This window comes from Neopelma chrysocephalum, unplaced genomic scaffold (genome assembly GCF_003984885.1).
Source record: "Neopelma chrysocephalum unplaced genomic scaffold, ASM398488v2 Primary Assembly neopelma1_26, whole genome shotgun sequence".
NCBI lineage: Eukaryota > Metazoa > Chordata > Aves > Passeriformes > Pipridae > Neopelma > Neopelma chrysocephalum.
The window spans coordinates 5,371,039-5,392,057 of record NW_020897695.1 but is presented as its reverse complement, the minus strand read 5'-3'; the positions used below and the strand labels follow the sequence as shown (position 1 = coordinate 5,392,057).

Genomic DNA, 21,019 nt, shown 5'->3' with positions numbered 1-21,019 from the left:
CACAGACAAGAATATTCTGTACCCGAGCTCTCAGATGACCAGCTGATGGCACGAATCAGCAAGGCATCTTGGCTTGTTGAAGCACCAAGACTAGAGTTAGCTTGCATCTCACAGGGTTTGACTCCTGGCAGAATGACCCCGAGCTTTTTTTCTGTGATAAGGTAAACGCAGCTTAACAGGCAAACGCTTTGCCTGGGTGCAGACTGTCTTAAAGGACGTCACGCAGTGCCTCTGCAAAAGCACTTCAGAGCTGGAAAAGGAGCTGAAGGATTTCACAGTGAATTGATTCTCTGAGCTTTTACCCTCAGTGAAGGGAGAGGAGGGAATGCTTGTGCTGCAGAAGGCTCCTAATAGTAGCTTATATCTACTGCTCAGAGAACATTAGAGTGGCTCAGCTGAGATATTTTAAAGCAGTCTTTGAAGATGGTATTTTCCCCTATAGCGAGGTGTCCTTTCCTGTATGGTAGAAGAGAATGAGCATTGTAATGATGAAATAAAGGAAAGAAATGTGCTGTGAATACCCTCTGTTACTTGCTTTCTGCACCTTCTAGTTAAAATACAGACCATGATTTCTAGATAGCTTCGTTTTTCTGTTTTTGATTCAGGATTTGCTCAACTTATGTTGCTCTTGGTCAGTTTGAACCATGCAAGAAGTCTTGATCTTCCTCCCTCATGCACTGTGCCCTCAAAGTGCACTCCTGAACTGTATGCTTTTTAGTTGTGAAGCAAAGCTTATTTTGGAGTTTGTCAGTGTACCATGTATCTCTCATTTCAGGCTTGCCTCTTCCCAGGGGTAGCTGGAATAAGAACAGGCACTGAGAAAGGCTAGGTATCAGAAGTGGATAGCTGTGGGACTGGCAGCAAGGGACAGGACTGAAATTCGTCCCCCAGTTCTCCCCAGCAGTGTTTAATCTCGGTAACATTCATACAGGTAGCATGAAACCTCGTGAGAGCAATGCTGCGGAGGGCTCTTGCTGAGAGATGCATAGCGGCAGTGTACACCAGGGCTCTGAACTCTGCCGCTGCAATTGGAGCATTCCTTGGCTGCTGTGCTGGTGCGATAATTTTGCCTGAAGTGATTGGACTTCATGAAATAGTAGTTATTGTGTAGTGGTTTAACAAATAAGAAGTGGAGCTTTAAATGAATTATACCTGTCATCCTCTTTCCTCTAGAATTAAAGCATTCATCCCATTAGATCCTATTACAATGAAATAAATGCTTCGGCATACTGTCCATTATTTTTTACCTTTATTTAGTGTAAGTGTATTATCAGTGATACATGCCAGACTGACAGCAGGAAACCAATGTCCTCTATCAATTCATAGAAGAGACATATGTGCCTAAATAGAGACCACATTGTCTTCACCACACTGCCATGCTGGTGCGTGTCAGATCCATCCCGAGGCACTATAGGTACATGGTGGAGAGTATTTTGGTATTTCTTTGGTCTTTCTTCCTCTGAAGCTGCTACTAGTTCATATAGCAGCAGGGGCTGTGTGGGGACCTATTTACAACAAACTTAGAACCACTCCATTTTCCACAGAACAATAAAATAGCTACCAGATGCTAACGACTTATCAACCTGGGCCAGAAAGCAACCAGGGACCTGAAGGGTGAAAGGTTGTAAACTCCATTACAAATCATCGGTGTTGTATGTCTCCTGTCCTCACACTTTTTATTCATGTGAAGATATTGTAGTTTAAAAAATCAGTTCAGCTATATTGAAAATGAACTACCTATTTGCTAGTTGCTTTTTAAAAATAGAAACAGATTGAGCTTTCTTCAACATTCAGATTGAAATTGTTTATTGAAATGGAACTATTGATTTAAAAAAAAAAAAAAGTCCTAGGGGGACATGATCTTGCAAAGTGTCAAGCATCATTATCTTCTATTGAAGTTGGGGTATCAGGGCACTCAGGGCTTCTCCTGGAGCCTGCCCTTCAAAGAAAAGTACCCTCACAATATACGCTTTGTCTTTCCCCTCTATTATGTAATTGAGCACGTTATGTCACTACACGCATTTACTGCCAAAAAAAAAAAAAATCGTACAATTTTAGAAGGTTTTTTTTTTTTTGTCCAAACCAGAGTTAGGTTAACCAGCATGTTAGACCACATCGTTGCGAGCCTCTTAAAGAAAAGATCTGTTTGTAGTACTCTTAGTCCTGATGTCACAGGCACAGCAAGGACATCAGAAGGAGGAGTCAGATTACAGTAAGAATGGGCAGTGCAGCATGCAGCCGGAGTAAACGCTAAATCAGACAGGGATTGTATCAGGGATAAGACTGCCTGCAAAGAGCTCATCCTGAGGCGGCACACTGCTCTCTCACGCTTCTCGTGCTGGGAAATTTCCACATAATGTAGGATGAAAAAGCTCTGTTTTACATGTCAGCCCTGTGCAGGAGCTAATGCTGAATACACAGCGGTGGGATCCTGACTGCATGATTAATGAGAAACATAATGTATTTTGGTAAGTGTTAACCGTGATGTAATTCTGCTTCTGCTCACATTATCAATAGGAGTGATTATTACAGATTTTGGATTCAAGAACATTTCATGCTGGCACGCACCTAAAACTGACAACTGGGGAATCCTGTCGGGTGTGCAGTTTGAAAGGATTCCATTGTCTGGGAAATTTTCTGTTTGAGTGGGCTACTGCGTAGTTTTAGCGGTTTGAAAAACAAGCTAGATAAGATGAACTCATCCTAGGTTTGTTTTAAATGAACTTTTGTTTCATCTGCCAAGAGAGGATGAGAAATGCCTATGAGGCATGGGAAGTTTTAGACAAACTTAATGTAATGGACGAGCTGCTACTGCACTGTCTATGCTAGGGAGGCACAGTGAACCTCAGTATTTCATTCAGCTCTTAGTTTGAAAAATTTAAAGGTACAAAGGTGAAACAATATTTTATTTGCAGCGGTGCAATTTTTGAGTAGTCTGCACTGTGCAGATCACCGGTGTGGGGTTGGCTCTGAGCATGCCACAAAATATATATAATTTTAAGTCTTCAGGGGTCTTGGAGGTGTTAAATATCTGTGCAGAGTTTTGTTGCTTGATGGAAATCTTCCTTATGCTTACAGCTGAGCTGGCTGCATACCCTAAAAACATGCTGGAGCGTAGAGCTATGTCTAAGCAATGTAGTGCTGCAGTACTGGGCTGGGATGTATGATTGCAATATAATGCTGCAAGTTAGTGCTGTAAAAGAGCATAAAAAAATAAAATAGAGAATTTGGTGATGTGATGGAAAAAATGCTATTCTTGACTGCTTGAAATCTCATCTAGCCTCAGTGTTAATTTATAGCTGCATAATACTTAGGATGAACACAGAGCAGGGAGTTGTAGGATTTCTGGGACATTCAGCAGCTTTCTCAGTTTCATTAAATATTGAATCAGGAGTTCACTTCAAGCTTTAAGAGAAGAACTTTTATAATATTCTCAGCCCTGTCACAAAAGCGCTATGTTTTTTGCCATGCTAAGCATTATTTTCCTATTTTCATAAAATTAAATATATTGGGGGTATATGTGATTTGTCTTTAGCAGTGAAACATATCAATTATGAAAGCAGATTGATTTTGATGTAAACTGTTCTAAAAAAAAATAAAAAGAATTGGCTGAGTTGTCAGAACTGTTCAGTGTCCATTTCAGATAAATTTACAATGTTTTAGCTTTACTACATTTTCCAGAGACTGAAAAAGGACAAGCATTAGGGTTTTAGGTTTGAGTAATTTAGTTTAAGTCTCTTCACCATTAAAAGTGTCAGTTAGATTAATTTGCTGTTCCTTTCTTTCGGGTTATTTTTCTACCTTTAACAGCATTGCAAGTGCAAGATGATGGGGTTTTGTTTGTTTTTTTCTTTTTAACAATCAGTTTTGCCTGTGTGACTAGGATAGTTTCCTGAAGTTATACAGTTAGAATATTAGGTGTATGTTAGTTGCATTGTACTTAATTTTATCTTTTTTTCCTGTCTATAATTTTCAGAAACATGTAATAGTGATCAAACTTATTCTAGTGTTACTTTAAAAAAAAATTGCTCTTTCACATGCTTGTTTGTTTTCTGGTGCAACATAAGTTTTTAAATGGAACAAACCTGATTGTGCTTTCTGCTTTGCAGGAAATTTCACTTCTGAGAGCAGAGCTGAAAGTTTGTGCTAGGCAGGTTCTTCGTCTGCCGTGTTCAGTCTGAAGTTTCCTGTAATATTATGTTTTAAATGAATGTTCTTATTTCTGCTTTTTGCATAAAAAAGGGTAAGCTGATGGAGGATAATGTTTACCTGTGGTTATTCTGTGTATTTTCCTGCCCTGTCTGCAAGAAGCCAGAACATCTGTAATCTCACCTGCCCCTTTTACTGCACAAAGCAGAATTGCACAGAGCCAGATGAAAGCTTGACTGCGTACATTGCACACCTACTTTGACTTCAAATTGCTACAGTCATCACATAGACAGTAATGGAATTTTATTTTTCTGAGGGGGAAAAAAAATATTTTCCTTTTCATATTAATAAAGAATTCTGTGGGGTATTTTTTTTTTTATCTATGCATGCTACTGTTGGGCCACATAAGTATAGAAAGGGAAAAAAAAGAAAATATTTCTGTATATTTGTATGCACTTTGCTTGCTTTCCTGGGCCTTGTTGTCTAATTGCTGCTGATGTAAGGTGGCACAGTGGAAGCGTGTGTGTACAGTGTTAAGGTTGAAAGAAATACTGAAAATAATTACCGTGGAAAGTAAGACCTAACCATCTGAAAGTATCCTTCTTATAGAGCAATTGTTAATGGGTGAAGTGAGTTTCTTAACCATCAGAGAGAAAAGTTGGTAAATTCAGGAACTGGTCATCATGTTTCTCTCTCTCTTGAAAGACTGAGCCTCTGAGGAGATATTCTACCTTTCTATTACGTTCTACTATGTATATTTTACTATTTCAGTTAAGCCTTCAAATAATTAAACCTGTTGTAACCCTTGTAATTGCGTGAGCCTTTCTCTTAAATTGCAACAGAATTTTAATGGAGTTGTTTCAAGAACTGCTAATTTTCAGTCACCATGCTGTGCTTTTTAGTTTATTGTTTGGTCACCGTGGATACATTTGTTACTTATTGTATTGATTTTGCATTCATCATTTTGAGTTGAAGAGAAATACAGAATTGTAATAATAATAGTAATAAAAATCCTAAAAAATGATGTAGTATGTTTATAGAGTAAGCCAAAAGCCAATGAAAATAATAGATTTCTGTTAAGTGTTATCATAGGGAGATGTTTTGTACTTAAGGACATACATACCTACCCCAAAGCAACTTTCGTCTGTATTTATCACCAAGTTAATAATTTAGCATAGGATAAAAGTCAGCTGTGACCATTCTCAGCAGTTCCGAGAGAAGTGGTGGGTGGCTGTCAGTACCACAGTGCCAGTGTTGCATATCAATAAAGGGTGCAACAAACTTCCCCTAGTTCTGCTCAATGTGAGGGCTCTTCTGTGGCTAATGAGGTGCTGCATGCTGCATCTCTGGCTTAAAAGGTCACACTGGCCACTGTTGCCTTGACTCAGCCACCTTGCCGTGACTGCGCCTTCCTTGGCCTGGCAGTGCCGGCTTATCCCGCGAGCGCAGTGGCCCCTGTGGTCGCCCCTCGGGCTGGGTGGCCACCCTGTTCAGGTCAGATGGAAAGTGCTCTTCACAAGGGGCAGGAGGAGAGCTTTTGTTGTGTATCATGCACTGTACATCACAGTTGTCGAACTGGAGGAAACACTGCAGTGATATTGCAGTTATGGGATGGTGAGCATGGGTCCTGCGGGCTCGGTAAACACTGACTGGAATTAAGAGCAAAGAGAATCCTCCACCCCTACCACCCAAAAATCACTGCCCCACACACCCCCATACTTCACCCCTTGCTGAACAAGCACAACCCAAAAAAGGACTAAAATTAAAATTTACAAAGGAAAAGAAGGGGAAAAAAGGATAACCTTGTACTTTTCCTTTTTTCTTTTTTTTTTCTTCCTCTAGCCTTCTCTGAAAACACTACTGTTTTAAGCAGCTTCTAAGTTTTTCTGTTCACATTATACAAGAAATTAATATATTGAGATGGAAATTAATGTACTATGGGGTAAAATATAATGTTAAGGGAAACAAACAAAGTTTTGCCTGAAAATACCATCACATTTCTGTTTGTATCATGGCTGTTTTAATTTTCAATGGGTTTTTTTCAGTCAATATTGTAGAGTGTAGTAATTCATCTGCATACATGCTACTATTCTGAATATGACTTTTTATTTCTGGAACACTTTCTTGTAGAAGAGATTCATGCTGGATGAGTCATGGAATAAAAAATACCCCCCACGCCCCAAATCTCACCACATCTTTAAAGAAAACACACATTGTACAAACCAACCAACCAACTGCTGAAACAGGGGGGCTTTTTGTTTCAATGAAAATATTTAGTTGTTACTGGTTTGTTTTTAGGAGGTTGTATTTCCTTCTAGGTTAGACACTGCGGAGGCCTTTAGTACCATTTTTGTTTGTCTTCATTTAAGGCAGGATGAATCGGTGTTGATAAGGCTGTGCTTTTAAAATGTTTTGAAAAGCACAGATACTGGATTACTAACTGTGTTTTATCACCAGCCCTCTGCAATAAGAAATGTAGTTAATATATAATGGATGCTGTGTGTGACAGAAGAATTTAGCTGAGCAAGCCAATGTATAGGATCTTGAAAACTGCAGGAGTCTGATGTTTATATTTGGAACATTACAGCCTCCAGGGCAGTGAAGTTCATATCTTGAAGCACTGAATAATCATTAATGCATGTATACATAATAACAGTTAAAAAAAAACCAAACCTGTTTAAACTTACAGAAACTACTCTGTGCTAGATGGCACCCTTTTAGTTTCTGTTACAGAAACTGTTCATTTAAAATGCCTCTAAACGTATTCAGTATGTTGCCATAAATAAAAGGTGCTTTTGCCATTTCACAGACCAAAAAAAGTCATTCCAAGTGTTACCTTTCTTGTGGGTGGCAGAATTGCTCCAAAACCAAAATCAGAATCAATGGCTTCCTGCTTCATTAGAGAAGATTAGATCACAGTTGCTTCAGCTGAAGGTCCTTTAACAGAAAGTGTGTGTGCGCTCATGTACTCACGTGCTCACGTGAATGTGTGTCTGTATATATTTTAACTGGGATGACTGTTGAATCTAATCCTGCATGCCTTCCTAACAAATATCTTTCTTCTGTTAAGAAATTAAATATAAGAAGAATCCAGATTTTTAAAATTTTCATCACAATGCCATGCTTCTGTCCATTTTCATTTTTCTTTCCTTAAAAGGCTACTCATATAAATTATTTTTATAAAATATTTTAAAATAATGAGAGCCTTTGACTGTAGAAATATAACAAAGTCATATGGCTTCTACCTCTCTATGCCTGTGTGCAAATATCCTTCCACGTTATTTTGACTTTGTTTCATAAGCTAGTGGCATTTCTATAAATTCTTGCAATTACAAAAATGTTAATCAGGTTACAGGAATCCTTTTAAAGATTTTGCCTTTCATTGCACTAAAGAAGATGGTGGTACTTGAAAAAGAAGAAATATATTTGGACTGGAAAAAGGAAATATTTCAATTTGCTATTAGATCATGAAAAATTCTTGAAATACAATACAGGTCATAAGGGCTTCAGTTTTTAAAAAGCGAATATTACATGTAATATACTGCAAAGATTAGTTTTGCAGCTGAAATTGCATAGATGATGGGTAACATTCAGAGAAAATGCAGCTAAAGAGGTTGGCTAGAAATACCAAAGCCTGAAGTGTCACAGATTGCACTTGAATTGAATTGCTGGGGGTGAAAATGCTCTATTGTAGGCCTAAGTCATTATGGCAAAGCCACATTCTGTAGGTCAGCCTGTATGCTCAGTTATTTTAGCAACACATTTTTGTGAAATCTACTTAGGGGTGAAAAATCTAATACATGAAGCTGCATTATTGGCATGCTCATTTATTTAGCTCTCCTTGCCCATTTTGTTGACCACTTCTTTCAGCTCATCAGTTTGATGTTCATGAACATGTTCCTCTTATAAATTATTTTCTTTGTGCGTAAGCACAATAAAGAACTACTGTAATCTTAAGCATGGTATGACTGCTTAAAGTAGTTGGCAAGGGTCTGAATCAAATATGAAATAAGAAAATGCAACTATAATTTCAAATTAGAATTATAAGGATGGCTCATATGAAAGTTCAATGATTATACACCCTTGCCTCTTGTTAACATCTGTGATAATACAGTTCTGTTTTCTTTTGATGTTTAAAATGATATCCATTTAAATTTCTTTAGGTTTGAAAAAATGCTAAGACATCTTGAGTCCTTATCTAGTGCTTAAACAAAAACACTTGTTCTTTCTCCTTATTTTTTTCTCTTTTTTTATTTATTTCCAATCCTCTCTCCCCCACACACTTCTGCTTTGGCAAGGGTTACATCTGTTTTAAAAAGGTGAGATTAAATCAATCTATTTCTCTTTTTAATAGCTCTGCTAGCTGGCTGAACCAGTTGTTTGGAAATCGTGGGAAATTCTTTCATCACTATGGGATCAGGTTCTGGCTCTATTACCAAGCCAACTAATTTACTCCTTTTTATAGTCCCTGCAGATATCAAAATTTAAAACCATAATGTAACACTTGCTTTTCAAGTAAAGCTTGAAAAACTCCTGGGGTTTGGTAATGTATAGTATCTTCATCTCTGAAGCAGTTACAGGAGATACAAAGATGAGATTGACCAGGAGTATCTGCTAACTCTGGGTATGGCTGTTTGAAATTTTAGCATATGCCTAGGATCTCAGAGGGCTTTGGCTTATATTGGTAATTTTTATTCTATGTGTTGTTTATGTATTCTGTTTATTACAATGCAAACCAGCAGCCTCTTGTCCAATTCTCTCCATCAGAAAACAAGATAGAAACTAAAAAGTGGATTTATGCTAGAAAACCCCCTCTGAATGTTAAAACTGATTTCGTAAGAACAAAGGAAAAAAACTAGGCTTAATTTACTCTTTGATTTTTACTTCATAGTGGCTGTCTTATGTATTTACTTTTATGCTATAATTGAAAAAGCCGATGGACAATTCATTCAAATGAAAGCCATGAAAATTTCCTCAGCTTCTTTTGTTCTTGTTGACCCTGTTTACTCAGTTTGTTTATTATGGAATGTAGTAAGTTACGAAGATAGAGGGAGATAATTGCTGTGTTTCCCAATATGGTTACCCATCGTTGCAGCAGGGATCAATATTAAATGAAAAAAAAGTAAAAAAACCAAGTCAAAAAACACAGAAGCTTGATAAGATCTGTGATTCTGAATGCAAAAGGAAGGAGCAGGTAGAGGGGAAGCCAGCCTTGCCACCACCAGGAATATTAGTGCCCTTCTAAGGGCTAAGCCAAGTAATTTTTCAGTAGTGACCTGAGGGTCCACTGTCTCTACAGTGCAATGTTTAGCAAATTAGCTTTTGTTTGCTGGTATTTACCTGTGATAGCAGATCCACTCACCTCCTGTCAAAACCAGCAATGTAACAGGTGCATGCAGTTTGCCAGATATGTGACTATTATGCAGCAAGCACACTGTTGCTCTGTTTTACTCTTATTACTGGTAAGTTGTGCTGCTATGAGTAGCAAATTTTTCAACAGTGGTAGTTTCATGGCTCATCTGCTTTTAGGTGGCACAGAAAAGAGCAATAACTTTAACTATGTAAAACTTCACATAGTCTCCTATTTAACTTTGCAATTCCTGTGTTTGTATAGGACAAATTCTAACAAGTCAAAGAGGCTGTAAAATGTTGTGTATGCATATGTAATGGCATCTTTGGATTCTTTCGCTTTTCGTCTCCTTCTGACTGAGGGCATGACAGCCACGTGAATACGGGTACTGTAAAGCCAAGACAGTGTATTGTTTCTAGTATCCTTACATACTTTTAGCACTCAAGACACCATGTAATCATTTACAAACATTTGTCTCGCCAGTCCTGACCACAGTCTATCTACCTTGTAAAATTGGTTGTTTAGTCCTCTTCTCCACACACAGTGCTAGGGCAGTTGCACTAGCCTCCTAGTAACAAATTTACATTCTGTAGGCTTAAATCTTAGTAGCCCTGAGTAGCTGGAAATTGCATTGGTCAACATGGTATGATTTTTCCCTGCCCACTTAAGGAAGGTTCTGAAATAACTCTTTTTCTTTTCAATTGGGTTGAGGTAAAAATTTTCATCACATTTATAAATTCCCAGTGGTTTTCCCTTTTACTTTCTTTCTTCATTGTTTCCCCAATCCTTTGCTGTATGTTACAGAATGGAAAAGATATCTTCTTATATAGGTATAGCTGACAAACCTACTCAATGCTAATTAGCAGTCCACCATTTGGGTTCCTATGGACATCTGAAATCTCTTTGGATATGCCAATAGAAAGTACAGAGCCTTGCATAAATGCCTATCTGTGGTCAGATCCATGTGTATGAGGTGAGTGTCCTTCATATTAGCATTTAGCTCTACACACTCTAACAACACATGCAATAGGTTACCTTCCCAAAATATGCAGGTTTTCAAGGTTGAAAGAGTCAGTGGCCTTAAAGAGGGACATTACTACACATATGCCCACACAGATATGCTCCTTCGCATGAATAAACTTACCAAATATAATTAATCAAACACTGAAAGGCTGAAAACACATTAAAAAAATAAAAGCAGCACTGGAAATCTCTCTAGCAATGTAGATACAATCAAAATGTGATTGTGGAAAGCCTTAGAGTGCATGAAATGTATATAAACTCTGCTGGCAGAGAAAGGCAGGCAGGCAGGCAGCAAGTGAAGAGCGGTGGAATGCTGGTGCTGCAGCAAAATGGTGCTGACAGCACCACCCTCCACAAGCACCCCAAGGTGACTGAACAAAACTGCTCTGTTTTGCCAGAGTGACTAACTTGAAGCAGAATTATTATCACATGCTATCACTAACATGCAGGGAAAAAAAATTACTTAAATAGTCTGAAATTAACATTGTGAATACCATGAATGATGATGCTATATGTCACTGTGGACACCCAGACAACTCTACCGATTTTAGGAAGAAAACATATATGTGTAGAACATTAAGCTATTTTTACTGCTTGTTATTCCATGCCCTGATTTATTTTTTTTTTTTTAGGAAAAAGCTAAATATATCAAAAAGATTCAATGTAGTGATGAAAACCAAAACAGAACTGTTACAAGTAGGCAGTCTAGGTACTTGTCATTGAAAAATTATTAAGAAGCCTTTAGCCTAATAAACCTTAGCCTAACTTCTAAAATATCCCTCAAGTTTTTTTCTAACAATGTTTATGTGATTTCTATAAGCTTTCTGTGCATTTCCAGTAGGCAGATTTCTTCACAGGAATATTCACAAAGATAACATTTGCACAATACTTTATTGTAATTTATTAAGGGAGTTTTTATGTTAAAAACTATACTAGCACATTTTCAGAAATACAAAACTCACTTTAGATTCATCTGGAAACAGAAATATTGCCATCTGACCTTAATATATAATCAAATGAATTATGAATATTTTGTATCAAATATCTGTTTGAGAGACTCCAGCTGAGCTAATATCTTCCAAATCACAAATATAAGAAGAAATAATGGTAATTCTAAATTATTAGACCTTTCTAGAAGCTCACAGCAATAGATGGCTAATGCTGTTAGAGAATATTTAAAATAATAAATAAGTTAATCTTTTAAGAAATCTTGCAATGTGCCTGTGATGTGCAGATTTCCAGTTTTACAGGTTTGTCTATCTATGTAGCCAACTTCAGTTCTACTAAATAATGTAGAGAGCTGATTTTGGTAGTACATTAGTTAAGGTAATATTGATGGTTTTTCTGAAAGAAGTTGGGCAGCTTTTGAAATCTGTTGATATACTGGATGCATGGCAGCTGCTAACAGGTACAAAAAAAAAAGCTCTTGCTAGCTCAAGAATCTTTCATCCAAAATTGAGCTTTCCTCACTGATACTGTTTCTACTGAGTTAGATCTGTTCTGCAGAGTGAAGGAGGAAGTTTTCAGAAAGTAATTATTATTTGTAATGAGCTGTGGAAAGTGTTGGACTGTGCTAATAGATTTGCTTGAACTCAATTGCATTTACTGGACCTAGCATACTGAGAAACTTCCATGTCCCCCAGTAAAGGAGGTGTTTCATCTGTGCTGGAAATATTAAACTAGACCTATTCTAATTAAGGTAACTGTCAAATAATTTGTAACAGTTGTGTTTAATATCTCCAATAATTTCAAGTGTGAATTAAATGGTCTTTAAAATCTTAAATTGATCATCAACAGTGCAGTCAAACTTTGGCAGCCAGTTGGGCAGCAGGTCTGGGGGCAGAGGGCACTGATATGCCCAGCAGCATAGTCACCATGCTTGGAAGTATGGGAGAAAGGATTTATCCATTTGGGTTGCAGATCCTGTTCAACAGTTCTTCTGTGTATCTTTGCGAGAAGGGGCACTGAATGTGATGGGAATATGAGCTTGGGCAGTTGGATAATTTGAATAATTTTAATTGCATTGGCCTTGTGTGGAGAGTCCCACTTATGGGAAGAAGAATCTGCAGGAGGGAACGCAGTGCTGCAGGTCTTGCCATGCCAGAGGAGCTCTACACCAGCCAGGGAAGAGTCCATCAGTTCCCTTGTCCACCTGAGCTTTGATAGTTTCCATAGAATGGCTCAGGAATCAATAGGCAATGAAAGTTACCCTAAATTTTTTTGTTGTTTTTCAGGAAGTGGTTTAAAACCATGAACTTCTTTTCTATAAACTGGCAAACAGCTCTCCACTGCAAATATAGTCATTACTGCTCTTATTAATTTCCATTACCAAATCATCTATGCCAAATAATATGAGAGTCTTAAGTCAACTGAACTTTTTTGTTCTATGCACTCCAGAGCCCATAGCAATTCTCATTCCTTTTTAAAAATACCAAACTACCCCCTCTAAGCAGCAACAACAATCAAATAAAAAAAACACAACCAAAAAACCTTAAAGCTACCATGACTGTCCTTGTAAGGTTTAGATTAGTAAGAAATTCATCTATGTGTATAGGATGGTGGCTTGCAAGCTTTTGTGGTTATGTACAAGTTATGTGGAGTATCTCTTAATTCACAGTAGTCCTATTTAAATGCTATTTGGTTTCCAGAGGGCAACCTCTCCAGTGACTTGTTGGACTGGAGGACTTTTTTGTCTCATTAAGGCACATTTTTGGCAATATCATTAAAAAGATTAAGACAATTCAATGAATAGTTTAGTAGTTTACGGTGATTCTCCTTCAGTTAACAGACTCTACACTAGTTAAGCAGAAGAACAGCAGTAAGGAAAATCTGAGGTTCCTTCTCTACCTCCTCCACCTCTGCCCCACCCCATCCTCCCCCGCTAGCAGAGGAGGCTTAACATTTTTCTTAGAGCATCATCTCATACAGCTCTGTTAAAGTGTGTGACCACAAATCATACCAAACTATCGTTTCTGTGGGTTTGTAGCTCAGCCAGAAAAAGCTGCATGTGGGAGAAGCTCATTTCTAGTGTGCAAGATTTTAACATTTGCAGTTGTGTGTCTGGAGCTACTGAATGGACATGTATTAAAATTGTATATGGATAATAGTTTCTAGTGACAAGGAAACTGTAATTTGTAATTAGAATGTCAGTTTGGTTTTTGAACGTGTCATTTTGGAAAGGCCAAAAAGCATTATATTGTAATAATAAATAGCAAATTTGAAATTTACAGTGAATTTTAGGGGAAAAGAGACAAAATCCTACACTAAATCATGTCTGATAAGAGGCTATTGCCCATGCTGTTAGAGCAAGAGCAATAATTTAAAAAATATTCTCAAACATAGATTTCCATGAAAAAAAAGATTAAAGAGTTTCTACTCCCCTTGGGTATGTATGCATATCTACTGCTTTACATGGTTTTTTTCAGTGTGTGGTAGCCCTCCAAGAAGGAGCTTATGCCACCTTTTCCTAGCTTTCAAAGAGCAGGAAGAATCCTGAAATCATGGGAGGTGACAAACCTAACACAAGGGGCTTTCTAGTCATAATCTTTTTTGTTTGTTTGCTTGTTTTTATTTTATTGGGTTTTGTTTGGGTTTTTTTGTTGAGTTTTTGTTGTCTGTTTGTTTTTAATTGGGCTAAAATCAACTTGCATCTTCAGAGGAAGTTGTAGGGAAACACTGAAGGGTCTTATTGATTCAAGAAAGGGATATTCTGATGGGAGCCAAATTCTCGTTTATACTTGCAAGAGCAAGTGATCCTATTCACTTCAAGTTATCAGACACTGAATTATATTTTCTCAGTATCATTTTGCTGTTCTTGGGTTTCCATCAGTCTTGGTAGTCTGAGTTTACCAATTTAGTAACATGGCCAGGCTTGGTCTTGGCAAAGCTCTACAAAAATATGTCAAACAATGGGGCTGCCTAAATGTGAACTCTTCATTGCTTTCTTTTGGGTTCCTGCTGCAATATTCTTCTACATGCAACTTTAAGAACTTTGTAAGAGTTCTGTTAATACACTTGAGGATTAACCTTGGACATAGAGATTCATTTTACTTTTAGTACTTTTGGAACTGCAAATATTCATGTAGCTGAACACCTGAGTCATTTGATGCTTTCTGTGAACTTAAATGGTCAGTTAAGTAAGAAATAGAATGTTATTTTTTTTCACATGTGGTAGCAACAGAATCTACATAGCAACGTGAAACAGCTGTGTACTTCTCAATGTATCTTAAGTATAATTTAGCTGTCTAAAGAGTGTAACAAAGAAATCCTATCACTCCCTATTTAAATTTTATCTATATTTAGACAAGATTACCACATATTCTCCCCAAGTCCAAGTGAAACAGAATAGCCAGAAATACAGGTTTGCAGAGTCTTTTCTCAGATGGTAAATCAAATCTTCCTGCAACGCATAAGCAAAGGCAACAGATCTGTGAAGCTACAGACATCTTGTGTATGACTTAGAGGAGCAGAAACTGTAAGGTCCCAGACTAATGCAGATACATAGACACAAGGACTGTGCTGGTATCAGGGGACTGGGGCTGAAGAAGGATGTGCATATCTTAAATTTTGTCATGGTTTGGCCCACATTGCTGAAATTTTCTCAGCGTTTCAGATTAACACGCCCAAAACATTCTGCTATGAATCAGGTGATCTATGCTTAGTTGCAACTCTAGATCTGTAAAATTGGCTTGAGGTTAAGCTTTGGAATGCAACCCTTATACAGGCAAGCTGTGTTTGGTTTCAGGTTTCTTAGAAGCTTGCATGCAAAATTGCCTCATTACTTGAATTGATACGTCTAATTAAACAGATTCAGTGCACTGCAATAGTTGTCCTTTAGTATTACAGCTCAAACTAATACCCAGTGTAACTCACCTTAAGCTACTAGAATTATATGGGGAGATGGGCCTATTTTCTCAGCACACTGTCTTTTTTCAGTAAGATTATGAGAGGTTTTTAACGCAATTTCTAGATGCAAGAAGTATGTTCTTGTTACTGGAACCATCCTAATTTTTTTTAATGATGTGATATCAGAGAGAAAAGATAGAAGTCTTTGTCCATCTTTGACAATACACTTAGAGTATCTTCATTTTCATCTGATGTTTATAGTTTCATCATGCATTTCTCATGTGATGTACCTAGGTGTTTTGTGGGTTTGTTTTGTTTTTAAAGAAAGCAGTGCCAAATCCTGGATTATGCAAATAAATTCTTCTGTATATGGTGATGTGGGTCAAGTATTTGGAGTTTTGATTCATCCTACAAATTGAGCACCCTTGGTAAATTTTTTATTCCTTTTGAATAGAATAGCAATTCTCTTTGTTTAAAAACCATTGTTATGGAACATTTAGAAAGTTTAATCAGGGAGAATTATGTAAGCAAGAGATGGACCCCAATTCTGCATGCATAAATTAAAAAATAATTAAATTTTCCTCATATTGTTTCACTGATGTGAGGAACTGGAATAGGCAGATATGTGCAAAAGTATTTGTAGGACTGAGGTTTGTCTGTGATTTAGCAAATCCTTGCATTTCTATAGCAATCTGACAATTGGTTGGCTCACTTCACTGGTTTAATATAGTTTCATTTGCTTGGAAATGTATTGTAAGATTACCTTATATGGAAAGCAAAGACGATTACAGTATGTGAGGTTTCCTTCACTCCTTAGCAGTAGAGTGGGAGGATGGGGGGAGGGATTCAACTTGTCAACACATAGTTCCATAGAAGGCTCTCTACACTTGCATTGTCCTCCTAGCTTGTCAGCTTTTGTAAGGTTCTTCTGATCAGATTAATATACCATAATTAATTAAAATTCAAAGTGTTAGGTTTTGTAGAGGGAGTGACTTACTCATCTCGAGTAATAAAAGCATATTGAGAAGTTACTTGGTGTGCAATTCAATTAGATAAATGTCTGTTGCCTAAATTGAGGGGATTACTTTTCTATTTTAGTGTGAAAAAGTATTAAAAATATTAAGAACATGCAAAATAATGTGATGCAAAGAAGTCAAATGATGATTAGGTTTTCACTCTGAATAGTTCAAGCAAGGAAATACAATGACTTTACATGGGTCAGAACAAATATATATATGTAGCATACTCAATAACATCTGGAATTATAATAGATAGACTTAGCATTATGAAGATACATGATCCTGATCCTTCTGATCTACATGGATTATCAGAAAAGTCTGCACAGGAATTTTTCTCTTCTTGGTGCTGTGTTCTACTGCGTCATGGTTACAAGGCCTGGTAGAAATGCCTTTCAAAAACCACATTTCCTTTAGTATCTCTCAAATACCTGTAATGCAACAGAATCAAAGTTAGTTCTTCCATTTTATTTTGCCTTTCTATCAGAGAAAACCTTAAAAAGAAAATAAAATATGTCAACTGAGGCACTTTTTTTTCATGTGGAGTGAATTTTAGTGTATTATGCCCAAGGCTTGATTTTTTTGAGCACCTTAGGAAGGAGGTAGATGAAAATTAGTCTTTGAATAGAATGAGCTGAAATTTTTGAGGTATGTTCTTTTTACACTAGGCCTGTTTCTAGATTTACATTTAGTTCAAGAAATGCTGAGTATTAATATTAATGCTGACCATTAATAACTGTGAAGGCAAAATCAGTGAATGTGTAACCTGAGTTTGTGATACACACAAAGTGAAATATAGCTATGTAGGGTTATAAGTAAATATTTTGAGCAGAGTGAGATTGTATGAGCAAGAATGGAGCTACTTAAAGAGTTATTTAAATGTTTTATATCACTTTCCTTGGCTTGGTTTCTGGGACAGAGGCTGTACAATTTTAAGATGCCTTGATAGAGGACCAGAACATAGCTAGGCTGACTGACGAGCAGGCCAGGAAAGGTACTATTACTTGGGCTTTTATCATATTTCTTTTTCTTTAGAGATGGTTTCAGGCTGTTCCTGACCTCTGTAAAATTGCAGATGAATAGTATTTGTCCCTTCAACCATGACTTGCTATCCCTAGCCAGCAGTGAAATCTACACATCAGTATGCAGACCATTCCTTACCACCTTCTATACTCCTGCAGGGGGTGGTTTTCACTGGAAAGTTTTTGTTAGTTTGTTTTGTTTTGTTTTTTCTTTTAGAAATTTGCCCATATCAAATGGTAACCAAGATACACAAGACACCATCCTGAACTTTCTGTTTACAACTACAAGCTCTATGGTTGACACAGGAAATCTTGTAGCAAAATCTGTGTCATAACATATTAAAACTTCTTTGCTTTTTGCATGAGCAAAAAGCTTTGAGTAGAGTGAATAATAATGTGGATTTATCATGAAATAATTTTATGTCACATGGTAGTAAGAAGGAACACCTGGATAGGATACTGAAAAGCTGAAAAATCATAATCAACTTCATACAGCTTAAAGAAATATGAAAGTATTATTGGGTTAAGTTTGCATTTTTTAGCCAATAGTTTATGCTGCTTTACAGAAAACTCTTATATGTACTTGTGTAAATGTGATGGGATTGTAATCAATAGAATTATCCACCAACAAGCACAGTTTATATTAGCCAGGGGCAGGGATTCCCATTCATTAAATCTGTGGAGGACAAGCCTTTATCTATTTCCGTAGATGCAGCCTGAAGCATCCAACATGTCATGGATTAGATAAATTGGGCTTGACGTGCCTGTGTTTCTGGAAAATAGGACAAAAATTTCTTTTGTCCTTTGTGTCTTGTCTGCAAAAGCAGTAGTGTTTTTCACCTATAGAGAGTGACAGGAGAAAATTTTAGTTCCTTGAAAAACTTTTTTAAAATTATAGGCGTGTTCTACATAGAGATTTAAAAAATGGAACTGCCAGCATTTTCACAAGTATGAAGAGGACAGTCAACCTACTAACTGCCATGTATTCCAGCTCTCAGAGCATTTGCCTAAATCAGCTCCATCAGGTGTAAGCTTGCCAAAATTGAAGTTTCCATAGCCCTTTTTTATAAATAGCCATTTTGTTAGAACTTCTCCACAGTGAAAGAATGTATTCACTTCCCCAGAAAAACACTAGTCCTGAGGTCAAGGGATTTTTGTAGCTTCTGGAAACCCAAGCTAAATTCCTTCGTGAAGTGAATACACATTTACAAAAATCTAAACTGATCCAAAATGGGATTATTGTGCAAGTGTCCCCAGTCAGTCAACAGCCAAACTACTGGGACATTTCCCTGAGGCATTAAGGTCTTACAAAGCAGGCTTCAGTATGGGCCTTTGATTAAAATACAAACTTTTAAAAACATTTTTTCCACATGTATAGGTGAGATCTACATATAGATCTGCAGAGAAGATAAGTTGGGACAGAACTTTGCTACACAGAAAAACCCTTAAATTTTTACTGCATTTTCTCTCCTTCTCCACAAGCAATTGCATCTTGTAGCAAAGCATCAGCCAAAATTGCATAGAAAAATAGTTATGATTAGTTATTCCTAACTTTGGCATGTGCAACCCCAAAGCCTGATTCAAAGGAGACAGGATTATTATTTCTTACTGGCATAAAACATGACTTCAAACTGGTCCTTTATGACAGAGAACAAAGAAACAGTTTTATAAAAGTGAATTCAATATAGTCTCTTTTGTCATGTTTTCTGTGTTGCAGAAGGGTCATGGCTGGGATCTGCTTGTGAGAATGAAGGTAGCCTGTTTGTGCAGTGGAGCATTTAGATGTTCAGGGAGCCAGTTGAACTCTATTATTTCATGCCTTTGGAATTTGTATTTTTTTTTTTCCTTTTTATCTGCCTAAAATGTTAATCAAATATGATTTCTTTTGAAGTCTCACCAAGAACCACATATTGATGTCTCTGAGCTCTGATGCTTGAGTGTGCCACCATAGACACTGAGAGGAGCTCATCGTGCTACACAAATTTGCAGGACCACAGTCATCCTTGCTCTGATTTGTAGGGAGTTCAATTCAACTCCACAACATTAGTATATGTGGGGCAATGCTCTTACAGAACACTATATAAAATATATTCATGTGATCTCTGTCATAGACAGAAAAAGCAATATTTACTTCACTAGTACTAGTGAAATGTTCTTATGTACCTTTATAATTAATATTACATTATGGTGTGTTTTGGGGTTTGTTTGTTTGTTTTTGTTGCTGTTTGTTTGTTTGCTTGCTTTTTGCTTACACTTCTTGCATATAGATACTTACTGGTTTACGGAGTGGCTATTTTCTTGTTTGCAACTGTGCATATGGAAGCACAATCCCACAGCATTTTGATGGAAATAAAAACATTTCTTCATTAGGTGTGAATTATTACCTAGAAATTTTTTCCAGCGTATCACATGACAAATATTTATCTCTGCTTAAAAAGAAAAAAAAAATTGAATTGCACAAGAGCAGCATGTGATTGCACTAAATAATGTTTGGCAAAGATATATTTTGTAGATACAATAGAGTTACACAACTATTACTATTTAAGAATGTTATAACAAGTCCTATTTAAATGTTATTAAAATTAAATTTGTGACTGGATATAGAATTTCTGTAGGACAACAGTTTAATTGATTCTGGCCAATGTTCAAATTTCTCCCACTGATTTCCAGCATCCCATTCTTTTATTTCCATTCTTGCTTTGCCTGCTGTCTTCTTACTTTCCCTTCTTTCTCCTCCCCTTTTCCTTCTCCTAGATTTGATGCAAACTCTTTGCCCTTAGCATCTTCTTCAGGGTTTTATGCTCTATCAGCACCTGCTCTCCTTTCATTGTTGATCCCTTGCTGAACTCGAAACTCTGTATTACAGTCCAGAACTGCTAAACATTTGCATCCCTAGTTTTTGTCAGATAGATGAAGAATGGCCAACCAGTTGATCAGTACAGCAAAAAGGTTCTAAGCAAGTCAGTGAGAATCTTCAAATTCCTGGTGAATTCCTCACCTCTTCATGCTGGAAGCCTGTTATTTTGTCAGTGTGCATGCTTTTGTCTGCAGCAATAGCTGTAATTAATCTGAAATTTTCAGCAGTGGGGCAAGAAAACAACATCTGATTTCACATCTCCACTAAGACAGTGATGTAAGCTGATCTCCGCTGCTTAATGCTGAAAGGACTGACTCTAATCTAATCATCAAGTACTCAGGTAGTACTTAACAGAAGATAGGGAGATTTTTCTGTCTGCGGACTATAAATAGTGCTCTTTTTTACTTATGCTTTTTGATTGCCTGCTGATGCAAATCCAGACTATAGTCATTTCTGTACACAGTGCATGTGTGCTTTGAGATGGCATAAAATTCTGTTCTAGTAAGGTTAAAACTTAACAGTTAACTAAACATTTTATCTCTCTCTTTCACTGTCTCTGTGGGGACAGCAGACTGCCAAACATTGTCTGTTTTTTCTTTGCTTCTCAATACAAAGCATGGGTTGCCTGCTAGGATAACTTCAGGTTTGCACAATCTTCTTTTTCCAGAAAGTCTTGGTCACAAAGTCTCAGGCTCTTGCTTTTTGCACAAACAGCTGGTTTCATTTCATTAAAGTACAGTAGAAGTTTTATGAAAAG

The 21,019-nt window shown here is 37.0% G+C and overlaps 1 protein-coding gene across 3 annotated transcripts in view; it reads left to right on the top strand.

Moving 5' to 3' along the window:
- Positions 1-21,019, top strand: part of ZNF385D (zinc finger protein 385D) — a 423,880-nt gene that overhangs the window by 255,009 nt on the left and 147,852 nt on the right. Inside the window, exon 1 of one of the 3 annotated variants that reach the window (XM_027675375.1) lies at positions 2,132-2,468. The exons of the other annotated variants lie outside the window; for them this stretch is intronic. Coding sequence (XP_027531176.1) covers positions 2,447-2,468 — 22 coding nt within the window. The 5' untranslated portion in view covers positions 2,132-2,446. Of the gene's footprint in view, positions 1-2,131; positions 2,469-21,019 lie in introns of those variants that run through there. 3 annotated transcript variants of the gene reach the window in all.